At 34.8% G+C, this 15034-nt stretch overlaps 1 protein-coding gene across 4 annotated transcripts in view; it reads right to left on the bottom strand.

The window, feature by feature from the left end:
- Positions 1-15034, bottom strand: part of ERBB4 (erb-b2 receptor tyrosine kinase 4) — a 1252881-nt gene that overhangs the window by 39833 nt on the left and 1198014 nt on the right. For all 4 annotated transcript variants that reach the window (XM_017343079.4, XM_008259104.5, XM_051849159.3 and 1 more), the window contains exons 22-25: positions 14715-14790; positions 10563-10709; positions 7277-7374; positions 5724-5894 (exon numbers count right to left, since the gene is read on the bottom strand). In XM_017343079.4, the coding sequence (XP_017198568.1) occupies positions 5724-5894; positions 7277-7374; positions 10563-10709; positions 14715-14790 (492 nt within the window). The remainder of the gene's footprint in view (positions 1-5723; positions 5895-7276; positions 7375-10562; positions 10710-14714; positions 14791-15034) is intronic.

Below are 15034 nucleotides of genomic sequence, written 5' to 3'. Positions count from 1 at the left end.
TGAAGAAACTCCTGGCTCTGGGATTTGGAACAGCTCAGCTCCAGCTGTTTCGGCCACTTGGGGAAGTGAACCAATAGGTGGAAGACCTTTTTTCTGCCTCTTCCTCTCTCTCTCTGTAACATTCTCTCTCAAATAAATGAATAAAAATATTTCCAAAAAAGAGTACATTGAAGCTTTTGCATTACATTTTATTTTAAATTTTATTTTTTAAAAATATTTATTTTCATTTCACCTAAAAGTTAGACACAGAGACAGATGGAGAAAGATTTTCTATCTGCTAGTTTATCCACAAAAGTGCAAAAAAGGCCAAGGCTGGGCCAGGCTGAAGCTAGAATTCCAGAACTCAATTTGAGTATCCTCCATGGGCTTCAGGAACCCAAGTGTTGGAGTCATCATCTGCTTCCTCCTAAGGAGTGCTACAGCAAGAAGCTCAAATCTCAAAGTGGAGCTGTAAGCGCTGATTCGGGATACAGGCCTTTCTCTCAATGTCCTAATTGCTGCACCAAATAACTGCCATTACATTTTCTACTGTACTGAAACAAAACTACTTTCAGCCTTAATTTATTAATTGATTTTTTAATCCCTGGCTGTGGCATTTAATATACAATTTATTATATCAAAAAATATAAATCCAAGAAACTAAAAAAAAATGAACACTGAATTTATCCATGATCATCAGAACAACCGATAACAAATTTCAAAATTATATTGAGCATCTAATTGAAAGTAATAGGGCCGGCGCCGCGGCTCACTAGGCTAATCCTCCACCTTGCGGCACCGGCACACCGGGTTCTAGTCCACTTGGGGCGCCGGATTTTGTCCCGGTTGCCCCTCTTCTGGGCCAGCTCTCTGCTGTGGCCAGGGAGTGCAGTGGAGGATGGCCCAAGTGCTTGGGCCCTGCACCCCATGGGAGACCAGGATAAGTACCTGGCTCCTGCCATCGGATCAGCGCGGTGCGCCGGCAGCAGTGTGCCAGCCACGGCGGCCATTGGATGGTGAACCAACGGCAAAGGAAGACCTTTCTCTCTGTTTCTCTCTCTCTCTCTCTCTGTCCACTCTGCCTGTCAAAAAAATAAAAATAAAAAAAAAATAAAGAAAGTAATAGGCAGCATATGAGCAAATAAACCTATCTACAAAGAAGGAGGAAGCAATGGAACCTAAAGCCTATCCCTGGACTGAATATTCCAAAGGAGAATGGCTGAAGCATGTGTAAAAATAAAAACTCTGATCCACAACTTGCTGTAACCTGCTGGGGAACGAACCTGTTGTCTACAATTAACAGCCCAGGACGCCAGCCTCCTGTCAATCAGATTTGCAGGGGGCCAGATTGCTATCTGTAATAACAATCCAGGAAGCTAAACAGTAACTTCTGTAACAATCTACCATAGATGGCCAGAACTTGATTAATAACTGACAGTTTCCTTTCTGTACTTGCTTCCAACTTAAGACCAATTACAGAAAGTCAAATATGCGTCCCTAAAAATTACTTCTAGTTAGCCTGCTGGCTGCTTCACCCAGAAAAGAGCCTGCTATCAGGGTGTATTTGAAATCCTTCCTTTTTTTTTTCTACCCCATCCACTCTGCTTGCCTTTCAGTCTCTGTCAAAACATAAGTGTCAGTGTGTGGTTAACTCCTTGTTATCGCAAGCTCCAAATAAATGGCTTTGCCTTTCTTTACAAGTTAATTGCCATTTATAGCCCCATTATTGAGCATTTATTACAGGTTCATCAATGGGCAACATGCTCACATATAATAAAAAGTGTCCATAGGACATATCTTGTGGCCCAGCATTAAGCTGCCACTTGGAACAAGCAGATCCTGTATCATATTGGGTAGGGTCATGTTTTGGCAACTCTCCTTCTCATCCAACTTCCTGATAATGTGTCTCGGTGGCAGCAGATGATGGCTCAACTACCTGACTTCCTGCCACTCACATGGGAGACCTGGATGGAGTTCCATACTCCTGTTAGAACCAGCCAGATGCTGCTGCTGTGTGTTTGGGGAATCAATAAGTAAATGGAAGATATTCTCTCTCTCTCTCTGTGTGGGTGTCACTCTGACTTTCAAATAAATAAATAAAACTTAACCGGGTTAATCTTTGCATTATTCTCTGAGAAACCTATTATTAATTCTCATTTTGTAGATGTGTAGAACAGAAGTTTATAGAAGTTAAATAACTTCGCATTTCTCATTTTTCTCCTATTTACATCATGCTGGAGTAAGTACTTCTTGTATATTGTTATGACAAGAATATTGGAGATAATATTAACTTCACTATAATACCAACAGCTGTAAATTTAGTGAGCATTTTCTAATGTTATTTGCATTTGTGTTGACCAAATTTCCAGATAAATTATCAACACTGTATTTTGAATTGACTCACTGCTATAGTTACAATTTCTCAAAATACATATGAATTCAAAATAATAAAATGCACTAGAGAAGCAATAACTTCTATAATTTATTTGCTACTAGAACACAACAGCAGAAAGAATTTCCTTGTCTAGTACTAATTGCATCAACAGACTTTTCATAGATAATGACTAGGAAACCTTTTAAGAAGATGTGATTATTTATGAGATACAATATTGACAAAGAGAAAAATAAAGATTAAATGTGGGTGATTTTTAAAAGGTAATAAATATTCACTAATCTGGTTCTAAAGATATCCTGCAATTTTTTTTTTTTTTTTTTTTTTGACAGGCAGAGCGGACAGTGAGAGAGAGAGACAGAGGGAAAGGTCTTCCTTTTCCTTTGGTTCACCCCACAATGGCCGCTACGGCTGGTGTGCTGATCCGAAGCCAGGAGCCAAGTGCTTCTCCTGGTCTCCCATGAGGGTCCACTGCACTCCCGGACCACAGCAAAGAGCTGGACTGGAAGAGGAGCAACTGGGACAGAATCTGGCACCCTGACCAGGACCAGAACCCAGGGTGCCGGCGCCGCAGGCGGAGGATCAGCCTATTGAGCCACGGTGCCGGCCCCGATATCCTGCAAATTTTTTAAGATGAATTTATTTATTTGAAAGCTACAATTACAGAAAGAGAGAGAGATATATGGAGAGAAAGATCTTCCACTTCCTGGTTCATTCTCCTAATGCCCACAATGGTCGGATCTGGTCTGGGCTGAAGCCAGGAATCCAGAACTCTATATGGGTCTCCCAAGTGCGTGGCAGAGCTCCTAATACTTGGACTATCCTCTGCCATCTTCCCATGTACATAAGCAGGGTGCTAGATCAGAGGTGGAACAGCTAAACTTGCAAAAAGGCACTGTCATAAGGGAGTCACAGGCAGTGGCTTAACTCACTGTGCTACAGCAAGGCTCCACTCTGCAGTTTTTTAAAGTTAATTGCTTAGCACTCAGAGAAGATATATATTATTGTGCTTATTTCAAAAATGAGGGACAAAGTTGTGGAGACATCGAGAAAATTACCTAAAGTTTCTTGACTAGTGAGAAGTAAAATCCATATTTAAAAACTGTTATTATTTGGTTTCAAAGTTCGCCAAAAATGCTTAGAAAATATTTGATCAAAATTCACTTTAATATGTTGTCTTAGTACATAATTTGGTAACAGAATCTAAAATTGAAATAATTTATTTTCTAACTGTAAAATAACATGATTTAGTCTTCTAGGAAAGAAGGGGGAGGAAACTGCATTTGTATACATTAGAAATTACCGTAAAAGTTCCACAAAGACAGATTGAAAAAAAAATAGTGTCATATAGATGACCAAAAAGGCTTTTTAATGCCTGAATACATTTAAGCACAATTTTTTCCAAAACTGGAAAATAAATCTATAGATGACATTGTTTAAGTAATATTGGTAGAAAAGAAATGATCCCTATAAGTCAAATTAGTTCTCAAATGACTTCTATTTCATCTCAATAACTCCATTTTTTTTCTCAACTCTTTATCCTAATTAAAATGAAGACAAATTTGGAATGTGAGAATTCATATAAAAAATCCATACTTTTGGCCTTTATAGCCAAATTTTGGCCTATATAGAATGAAGGGGGACAATTTTTTCTTGAAAATTTACTGTTATAATAAAAAACCATGAATTTGCCACTTAAAATTACAAACACATAATTTGCTATTTTGCATAGTATGCAGAGTTGGGGATACATTTCATTTACATATCTTAAAGACTTCCCTCTTTCCCAAAAATTAAACTGGTTATCATTACGTACCAGTTGACTTAATTTTTCACTCCTCCCCATTGAGCATATGGGAAGTTTTCAGTTTGGACTACAAAACAAATTTTCCCTAGAAAGAAAAATTAATTGAGGTCTCCATCTTTACTTCTTTCTATATCAGATCTTGTAGGTGGAGGTAAATCTGCAAAAGATGTGGGCTGGTTGGGGAATGCATTTGATAAGAAAATTACTAGAGAGTTTCCCAAAGAAGGAAAGTCACAGATGCTAAGGCTCATGCCAAGGAAAAGAGTATATCAAAGAAATAACATGTTCCAATAATTTAGAGACAGCTTACAGTAAAATCCTGTTCTTCTACTGACTAGCTGGATGACACCAGTCAAAACACCTAACATCTCTGCAGTTTTTCTTCTGTAAGATGGGAATACTAATAACATAACCTTCTGGGACAGTTGGAAGGATTCAAAGGGTTATTCATGTCAATAGTAAACTCTAGGCGAGTTTTATTTTTTATCTCTGAAATTCTGAAGTAAAGTTCAGGATATAACTTCATTTTAGAGAATAAGACTGAAAATTTTCTTATGCCTGTGGTCAAGAGAAGTAGGGTACTGTTTGTTCTACCAGATGGATAATGTTCTTAGATGGACAGGGTAAACTAAGAGAAAGGAATTGCTTTCTAGAAAAGAAAATAAACATCATATTTATTTTATAAATAGAAGAAACTTATTACAAACACAAATCCCCTACTTTTCCATGTACCATAATGGCCAATGAACATTTGAATGCAGTACTTATCATGTTGTACTTTGTCTGGGTGTGTGAATCTTTCATTAGCTTAGACTCTTGGAAGCAAGAGTATGTCAAACTTCTTTGAATTTCAAATGTGTACTAATGCTTTCTGGGTGGAAGTACTCAATCCATGCTGAATTAATGATGAATAGACTTTTAAAAATAAACAAATGAACAAATGCATGAATTTGACAGCGTTCAGAAAAAGAATGGTATTCACATAGAGTGGGTTTAATATTTAAAAGGAACAAATTATTTTCAGAAGCCTCTTTGAAAACTGAAATCCACATCTAAGGAATGACTCAGCAGGCCTCTCAATATGATTGATTCAGTTCAAAGGATTGCAAAGTTTTTTGTGTTTCTATTTCAAATTGACCGAAAATAGTTAATGTATCTTAAATGAGTGAGAGAGTTGCACTTGCTTTGCTCCTGGACTAAGAAGTCACGTCATCTTCTTAAGAAAGAAACCTGGGAACCCTATTCAGTAATATTTTTCATTTATTTAGGATGATATCCAATTTTATTTGAATTAGTTTTTCAAAATTAGGATTTATATCAATTAATGTGGGGAAAACGTTTCTTCTTTGAGAATCTTGAAAGTATTTTAACATACATATTATATTATCCATGCTAGTCTTCCAAAATTGACTGTATTTGGAAGATTTAGTGGGCATGGTTTTTCATCTAGAACTATATGATTGCTATGAAATTTTAGTGCCTATCATCTTTATCCATGATTTCATTTCTCAGAAACAATGATACATGCACATAATGATTTCTTACCCTATTTGAGTCAATTCTTGCTCTGGAAGTATAGATGGGAGGTGGGATGTTGAAAGCCTGAGGGACCAGATACTCCTCAGCATCCATCATATCTTCTAAGTCTTCTTCATCCAAGAGGTTCTGAAAGAACTTGCTGTCATTTGGACTGGGAAGCTTCATGCGATCATCACCCTGAAAGATCGTCCATCAGACACAAAAAATGATTCTTCCCTTCATCCTAAGCATGGGATCTCTGCAGTAAATTTTGCCAATATCAAAACCACAGGTTGAAATGTTCAAGTATGTATTTCAGAAAACATTTTTTTTTTTTAGTAAAACCACTAGCCATAAACAAGCCTATAGTACGCTTAGAGATGAAAGGGTAAGATAAATAAATTTAACAAGAAGAATATGAGGAGTGATTTTAGAGAGGAATAAAGCAGAAGGCTGTGGATGTTTTGAAGAGTACAAACATCTATTTCAGATCTGAGAATAATGGTTGATTGTCAAGATGGTGTGTGGGTTATGACTTTAAGAACAAATTTAAAAAGTAATAAATTCATCAATTTTTATTTCATTTGGTTGGTTTGGTGCTGTAAAGTTATTCGGATGCTTGGGCTCTGTGATGTGTTCCATAACATAAAGTCTACACTGTCACAGTAGTAGCATTCAAAATCACAGAACAAGTAGAAAATTGAATGAATGGGTGTGAGATGACAAAACCCTCTTATTCTTCTCACCTCATTTATTTATTAACTTATCTTTACTTTTTCAAATTTATGACATATTTTCTAAAAATTTCAGTTAATGAAGGTTAGTTTGAGGGAAAAATATCTGGAAATCATTATCTTCAAAAAACTGCTTTTATCTTCATATCAGCCTATTGATATGAAGATAAAGAAAGCCTCATTTTACTGAATGAGCATAATTCAGTGTATCTAAAGTCCATTTGATTATAGTTTTGGTGAAAATATTCAGTGAAACACCATAATTTTTAAATTATCCAGGACTTTTTCCTACATAAAATATTCTTTGGGCCTGTTATTTGATTTATATCTACATCAAGTCATCTGAATCAATTATGGCTTAGATTCTGCATGTATACCCAAATAAAAGAAAGCATTTCAAAATATTTTTCTAAGAAGTTAAATGTTAATATACTAAAACATTTGAATCATTTTCCTCAGGCATTAACAACATTAAAATAAAAATCCCTATTCCTCTGATTCTGAAAGGGAAGATTATAATAATAATGAACATGAATTACTCATAATGTTAATAAAAAATAGTGTGCTAGAGGCTGATCTGAGGATAAAGACCTTTTTCTATAAATGTGCAATCATAATTATCTGGCTACTCCGTAACAGAATTATGTGTGTAGTGTGTATAGTTAAGGAAAAGTGCTTAGAGGTGGTTTTGATATGCAGTTAAAAGCTCTTTCCAAGTTGTTTCGCATGACAATCCACTTAGCTAAGCAATGTTACTGGTCATATCTATAGTTCCAAAAGTCTAGATGTTATTCACATTTAATATGATTTGCCACTGGGATTCTCTTAAAAACAAGTGAAATGTACCTGAATAACAAGATATCTTTGAGGGTCTCGGGCCATCCTTGAAAATTCAGCAGCCAGTTCCTTGAATTTAGGTCTACTGTCGGCATCAATCATCCAACCTGGAAATTCACACACAATCAAAATGTTACTATATCCACAATTAGGAAAAGGAAAATGTGAAAAATATTGTTACAATATGATTTGAAAAATAAGAAAACCAAAGAAATAATCCAATAGGTAAGGTTCTATCTCAGTCAGTTGACATTTTTAATGCCATGTAATATGCTATGAAATAATGTATAAAATTTTTATTTTGTTGATCTGATTTAAAGCTTATTTTTCTTAGAAAATAGAACATGGGTAATTATGACAATCTAAGGTATTTTTCACTAATGTGATATTTTTAAAAAACATTTGCTTTGATGGTTATAAATGTGTTGATTGGGATATTTATCATTTTGTGACAGGAGTGACATGGAAGAAAAGATTTGGTTGCAAAAGTCTGCAGTGCAATAAAGAGGAAAAACAGGAATAGAGAGCATGTTTCTCATGCTACCTTTCCTCTGGTGGAAAAAAGTAAAGCCAAGGGATTGGTAATGTTTGTTCAGCAATGGCCATTAGCTTATCTTGGTGCCAACCTTTCCAGCATAAAAGTGCTATCAGAAAATTTCAGGGTATGCATTATATGCCACTGAGTGTCTAGACAAAGTGGGTCTTATCTCCCCAGGCTGTGTTTATAAACCTGAGGTGATGACAAGAAAAAAGGTATCAAAGTTCCCTTGATTTTCTTGCTTAATGAATCTCTTCTACCTAAATTTTAATTCTCCAAAACAGAAGGGGTAAAACTTTCTATTAGTAAATTTTTCTTGGCTTTATATTATTTTATGAAAGTTTCTAAATCATTCCCTATGTTGGTTACATGATCAATTTATAAAATACATGCATGTGTCTAAACTTTATCGCAGAGATGTATATCCAGCAATGTTTGATCAAATAAAGCTATTGTTTGTTTCTTTGTTTTCTAGGAATTCAATCTTTATTCTTGATCTAAAAATCCTCTGCTGTAAGTTTACATATCATTACCACTACCTGCCTTTTTTCCTTCTAATAAAGCTCCAAAGGTCTATGTTCTACATGCATTCATATTTTAAAAATGCTTGCTGATGCCAAGATGCTAATGCAAAAATAGGCCTTTCTGGAACTACTGGAGTCAAAAAAGGTTAACTTTGCAGTGAGTATTGGTTTCTCTCTAAGTAAATATTGAGTAAATAGAACTATGCTTTAAGAAAAGGGCATGCTGACCTGAACTGCAAAGAACATTTTTTATTTCTTCCCTCACTGTCAGAATGCATCACACATGTCATGAATATAAATCTGAGTAGACCAGGGTCCAAAGTCTCTTATTAATAAGATGCTTATTCACCTTCACCAGTTTGTTTCTTTGCTAAACCTGAGTAAATCAAAAGGGGAAAACCCCAGATTATACTAGGGAGATTGCTGCACGTTAATCTTACTTAAATTAAGTCAGGAACTCCAGAGACTTCCCTAATTCTATTTAAATTAAGGGCCTAGGCTTCCAAAACACATTTATAATACATATGTGTCTGGGGCAAAGGAAGGGGAATGAAAAGTAAGACAGTTTGATGTAAACAAATGATCAAATTGAAAAAATAAGTAAATACTCATAACCTTTTTCATTCAATGTGGATTCATTTCTCCCCACTTATTGCTTTCTCTTGACTAAAACTGTTAGGTCTATTTCTGTTAGATTCAGTTTTTAAAAAACTATCAGTTTTTAGCTTTCTCTATGTTTAAATCATTATTCAAATCATTTATTTAGTTATATTTCCCATTAACATCGCTAACATTAATGTACTTAGTAAAAGTATTGTGACTAGCTATCATTTCATGACAATTTTACTGTCATGGAAATGATATGAATAAGGAGTATAAGAGTCAGATAAATTTGATATCACATCACACCATGGAAGCATGATATTGCTTTACATGAACAATAATCACATCAAACACAAGTGTTTACAAGCTCCTTGCACAATTGTTTATGAACTGTTATATTTCTCAAACAAGAGAATCATTTTTTTCCAGGAACATAATGATAATTATAAAAATTTAACATACAGGCAATTCTTAGTATTTGCATGTATTTACAGTATATGCAAAACCACAAAAAGCATTTTTCTGTTTTTTAGGCAGATAGATTATATCAGTGTGTACTTCCCCAAAGCAAAACCTAATACTAAAACTTATGACCTTGACATTTTTAGAGATACAGTTCCAGAAATGGGAGTTAGTCCAAAGGGCGTAACTAGGAATGACAGCAAGCACTCACAAATGAGTGTAACTGAGCTAGCTACCCCAAGCTGAAGTAGCTACTCTGTCTTGCAATCCCATATTTCAGATGAATTTCAGCAACTTTATTTTTTTGCATTCAATCTTATTTATTTATTTATTTTCTATTTGTTTGCATGTATTTCATAACTACAACTTTAGGAACATAGTAATTCTTTCCACTGTACCCACCCTCCCAGCCACATTCCCACCCCTGTTCCCCTTCCCTCTCCTGTTCCCAGTCTTGTTTTTTACTAAGACCTATTTTAAATTTATACATAGAAGATTAACTCTATTCTAGGTAAAGAGTTCAATACTTTGTATAAGTACAAAAAAAAGAGAAAAAGAAAAACAAAACAAAACAAACAAAACACTAAAAAAATAATAAAAACAAGAACAAGACTGTTCCTCCACTGTCCGGACAAGGGCTGCTCAAAGTCATTGCATCTCGAAGGTAATTTCACTTTTTTTTCCCGAAACTTAATTATCCTTAAAGAAGAACTTAAGAATGATACATCTTCTGTGAGCACTTAGACGTAACAATATTTCTGAGACATAAAAATATCCTCTACTTAATATACTAAAAGTAATTCTTTGAGAACAAGTATTACTATTAAGTCTCATAACACAACTCTTTGAGGACAGAGGTCATGCATGGGAGGTTAGTGCACAGTGACTCCTGTTGTTTATTTAACAATGAACACTCTTATGTATGATGTCAGTGATCACTCAAGGTTCTTGACATGAGCTACCTAGGCTATGGAAGCCTTTTGGATCCACAAACTCCTTCAGTATTGCGACAAGACCACAGGCAAAGTGGAAGCTCTTTCCTCACCTCAGAGGAAAATACATCCTTCTTTGGTGGCCACTTCAGAGAAACATTTTACAAATAGAGAGATATGGATAATTATTTGCTAAGAATGATGAAGATGATGATAGTAGTATTTTGAGATCTTACATTTGACCATGACCATGTAAACATCGATAGTGCAGATGGGAGGCTGAGGCAAACGTTCTCCTTTCTCTAATAAATCAGGAATTTCTCGGGTTGGAATTCCATCATAGGGTTTTCCTCCAAAGGTCATCAGTTCCCATATAGTTACTCCTGCATTGGAGATGAAATTCTTACATAAGCATATTAACAAGATAGTTGCAGAAATCAGCAAAGTGCCTGTGATAAAAGAAAGCTTTGTAAAGACCTATTACAAAAGAGTTCCAAGAAAGGCTTTTCAGATTCCTATGCCTTTATGAGAATCTGAATGCCAAAATCTTTGCGGAGGATTCAATTCTCATACTATTGTCTTGGAATTTCTAATCAATAGCTGAAATAATTTAAATTGTGTATCAGAATATAGAATCTGTTTCTGATTTGTACTTCTAAGTAACACTTTTTACTGATCCAAGTTGTGTTTCACTATACCAAATTATAGCCCCAGTTAACTTGTTATATACGTATGTATTTTTGTATCAAATAAATATGACTGATATTAGTTTTGAGATTAGCCTCTCTGCTATAAAAGCCCTTAAAGGAAATTAAGATACCTGAATCATAGATTACTTTAAATTATGGCAAGGAATTTTAGACCTTTTTAACTGGTACCAAAAAATAACAGGAATAAAACAGACTCATTTCTTTAGCACATATGGGAGGTTGAGTGAGGAGCGATCCATATGTCAAGTACTATAGGCAAAGTGGACATCCATGAAATAGAAGTGAATTAAGAGCAATTTATTCCTTAGATAATGACATTACTTCCTTGAGTTACAAGAACACTGATTTCCTCTGAAAAAGCAAATACCTAAATGTTAGTATGCAATGAGCCTGTTCTTATAATAATGATCCTGATGTATGCAATAAAATATGCACTACAGATCTCCTCTCTACAATATGATAATTATATACATAAAATTCACATTTTTCTTAAAAATAAAGATGCTTAAGTATAGAAATAGCTAAGTGGGCATAATAATATTACAAAGTGAATTTTGATCAATGCTTGTATACAACAGTCTTTTAATACAAAAAATCCATTAATTAGAACCATACTTTATTTCCACTACCATCTCCAATGAATCATTAATTCAATTAATGCCTTCTTTGGTTATAACATTTGCCATTTCCTGATGATAAAAATACAAAAATACAAGACATAAAAGTGTATGTCAATTTTATGATGTTTTGTTAATGTTTATAACTTATGATTCTCAAGTATAACATAAATATATAACTAGTGGTACATTTTAACTGCATGATCTTTATTAAGCCTTAATTTTGCATATCAAGGAGTGAGCTTCATAGAACCAATGTTTGTTTGTTTGTTTTGACAGGCAGAGTTAGACAGTGAGTGAGAGAGAGAAGAGAGTGAGAGTTATAGACAGTGAGAGAAACACAGAGAGAAAGGTCTTCCTTCCATTGGTTCACTCCCCAAATGGCCACCATGGCCAGCGCTGCACCGATCCGAAGCCAGGAGCCAGGTGCTTCCTCCTGGTCTTCCATGCGGGTGCAGGCACCCAAACACTTGGGCCATCCTCCACTGCCCTCCCGGGCCACAGCAGAGAGCTGGACTGGAAGAAGAGCAACTGAAACAGAATCTGGCGCCCCAACTGGGACTAGAACCCAGGGTACCAACGCCGCAGACAGAGGATTAGCCAAGTGAGCCACGGCGCCTGCCAGAACCAATGTTTTTAAAATCCAATGCCCATGAGGCAAACTGGATAAAAGTGAGAAGTGTATGACTTTTCTTTTGTAGTCAATAGCATACATTTACAGCATATATTTTATTAAAATATTTTATCAGGTAGGCAATTATAATAGAGAAAGTAGCAGGTCGGAGCTGTGGCATAGTGGGTAATGCCACAGCCTGTAGTGTCAGCACCCCATATGGGTGCTGGTTGGAGTCCTGGCTGCTCCATTTCTGATCCAGCTCTCTGCTATGGCCTGGGAAAGCAGTAGAAGATGGCCCAAGTCCCTTGGGTCCTTGCATCTATGTGGAAGACCCGAAAGAAGCGCCTGGCTTCGGATAAGTGCAGCTCTGGCCATTGTGGCCATCTGCGGAATGAACCAGTGATGAAAGACCTTTCTCTCTCTTTCTTTCTCTCTCTCTCTCTCTGGCTCTACCTCTCTCTGTAATTCTGTCTTTCAAATAAATAAAATAAATTTAAAAAATAGAGTAGATGCTCTCATATCTCTGTCAAAACTTCCAATTTAAGCGTGAAATAAAGCAATTAAAATCAAAATAACAGAAAATATCCTATAGAAGTATATAAACACACACATAAAAAAAACTTGAAACATCAGAATCACCACTTCTTTCTATAATAATCCATTTACTTTGTTGTGGAGATAATAATATGTAGTTAAGCAAGGATGGCTTCATGTAAAAGGAAAACTTACTAAGAAGCATACTCAAAACTTACATTGCAATTCCATAATTTGAAGATATTCATATTAGAGTTGATTCATATTTTTATCAAAATAAAAATGTACCCAATGGTGATTTTCCATAGTGCTACAGTGTAAAAAAGTATATTTCTCTCTGCCTTCTAGAATTTTTGCCATCAATTATGATACATCCTAAAAATCTTAGCATGCCTTATGAACATGGGTTGATGACCCAAACAATGTTTCAAAATGGAGTTTTCTCTCTCTTTCTGTATAGTCTCTCTCTCTCTCTTTCATCATCATCATCATCATCATCATCATCATTTATCATTTATCATTTATCATTTATCATTTATCTTTACTGAATACTTTTGGGATTTTGCCACTCAACATGAGGAAACTATTATAGCCTGAATAACAGAATTTTCCCAAAAGACAAATGTTACTATTAAAAATATAATTGTTTTGTCCACATTTGTTTCTTTATTTCTTTGTTTTAAGGTCACTTAAAATTTGCGTATAAGGGCCACCATTGTGGCACAGCAGGTAAAGCGGCTGCCTCAGATGCCAGCATCCCATATGGGCACTGATATGGGTCCATGCTATTCCACATCCACTCCAGGTCCCTGCTAATGGCTTAGAAAAACAGCAGAAGATGGCCTAAGTGCTAGGACGCCTGTCATCCACATGGGAGACCTGAGGAAAGCTCCTGGTTCCTGACTTCAGTTTGGCCCAGCCCTAGCCATTGCAGCCAACTGGGAAGTAAACCAGTGGATGAAATCTCTCTCTCTCTCTCTCTCTCTATTTGTCTCTCTTAATCTCTCTGTAACTCTTAGATAAATAAGTAAATCATTTTTTTAATTTGCCTAGAGCAGATTGCCACATCTAAGGGAAACTTAGTAGAAAATAGAAACAAAAACAAAAAATATATAGTACACCATATAATATCTATGTTATGATGATATATAAATTTCCATATAGTATCTGTTTATCTATATCGCATAGTATTTACTATAACCTTTATCATGTAATATATAAATGCTAATATTCTAATCTGCATAACACATTTCATGTAATATATGTTTATTTTCTATGTATCATGTAATATCTACATATCTATAGTAGCTATATATATCTATATATTCTATGTATCATGTAATTTATATATACTTACTTTTTATACTAGTTTAAAAACTAAATTTCTCCAAGTATGCTCATGTCTACACCTCAAGCACATCATATTTTCTGTTTCTAAGCTGAATAGAACACGTGCAGCTTTCATGGAAATTGTAGTGCCTCCCATGGCATACACATAGACAGAAAAATCCACTTTATTTAAATATTTTAAATAATTGTTTAAAATTAAAAAGGTAAACCTAAGCTTATGTTTCAATTAAATGAATTGTACCATATTTTAAATCCTACCACCACAAATTGCTACCAAAGCAGACCTATAGCACATAGCTATTAATAGATAGTTAGTAGAGATATTATTATAACACATTTTAAAGAACCAGGAAATTACAAAACAAGCAGATGCTAGAGTATTTTTTAATTAGAGAGTTAAGAGTTAATTTTAGAATATGACTCTTATAAAAAGAATATGATTTAGAATATGATTCTTATAAAAAGGTTTCTTTAATACAATAAAATATTTGGTTTAAGATATTGTATACAAGCAGCATATGTTTTCTTAAAAGCGTTAATTCACAAGGAAGATTTATTTACCATAGCTCCAAACGTCACTCTGGTGGGTGAATTTCCTATAATGTATACACTCCAAAGCCATCCATTTGATTGGCATCTATTAAAAAAAAAGTGAAAGTTTTATAGTATATAAAATGATTTCTATATTTATTTCCCAAATGTCAGTTTCTTAACTGACCTCAACTATATTTTTTGATTGTGTATAGATAAAAATAAAGAATATTTCAAAAAGTTCATGGAAATTGGAATTAAAAGACAAATTTTTTGGGGTGTAAAAGATTTTTTTTTAAATCTATTAATTTAAGGAGTCTTCAAATAACTCATGGGAAATCCATAGTATA

The sequence above is a fragment of the Oryctolagus cuniculus genome, chromosome 3 (genome assembly GCF_051225735.1).
Source record: "Oryctolagus cuniculus isolate XC-2025 breed Fujian yellow rabbit chromosome 3, ASM5122573v1, whole genome shotgun sequence".
NCBI lineage: Eukaryota > Metazoa > Chordata > Mammalia > Lagomorpha > Leporidae > Oryctolagus > Oryctolagus cuniculus.
Note: the sequence above shows the minus strand (reverse complement) of the source record. Positions and strands in the feature narration are given on the sequence as shown.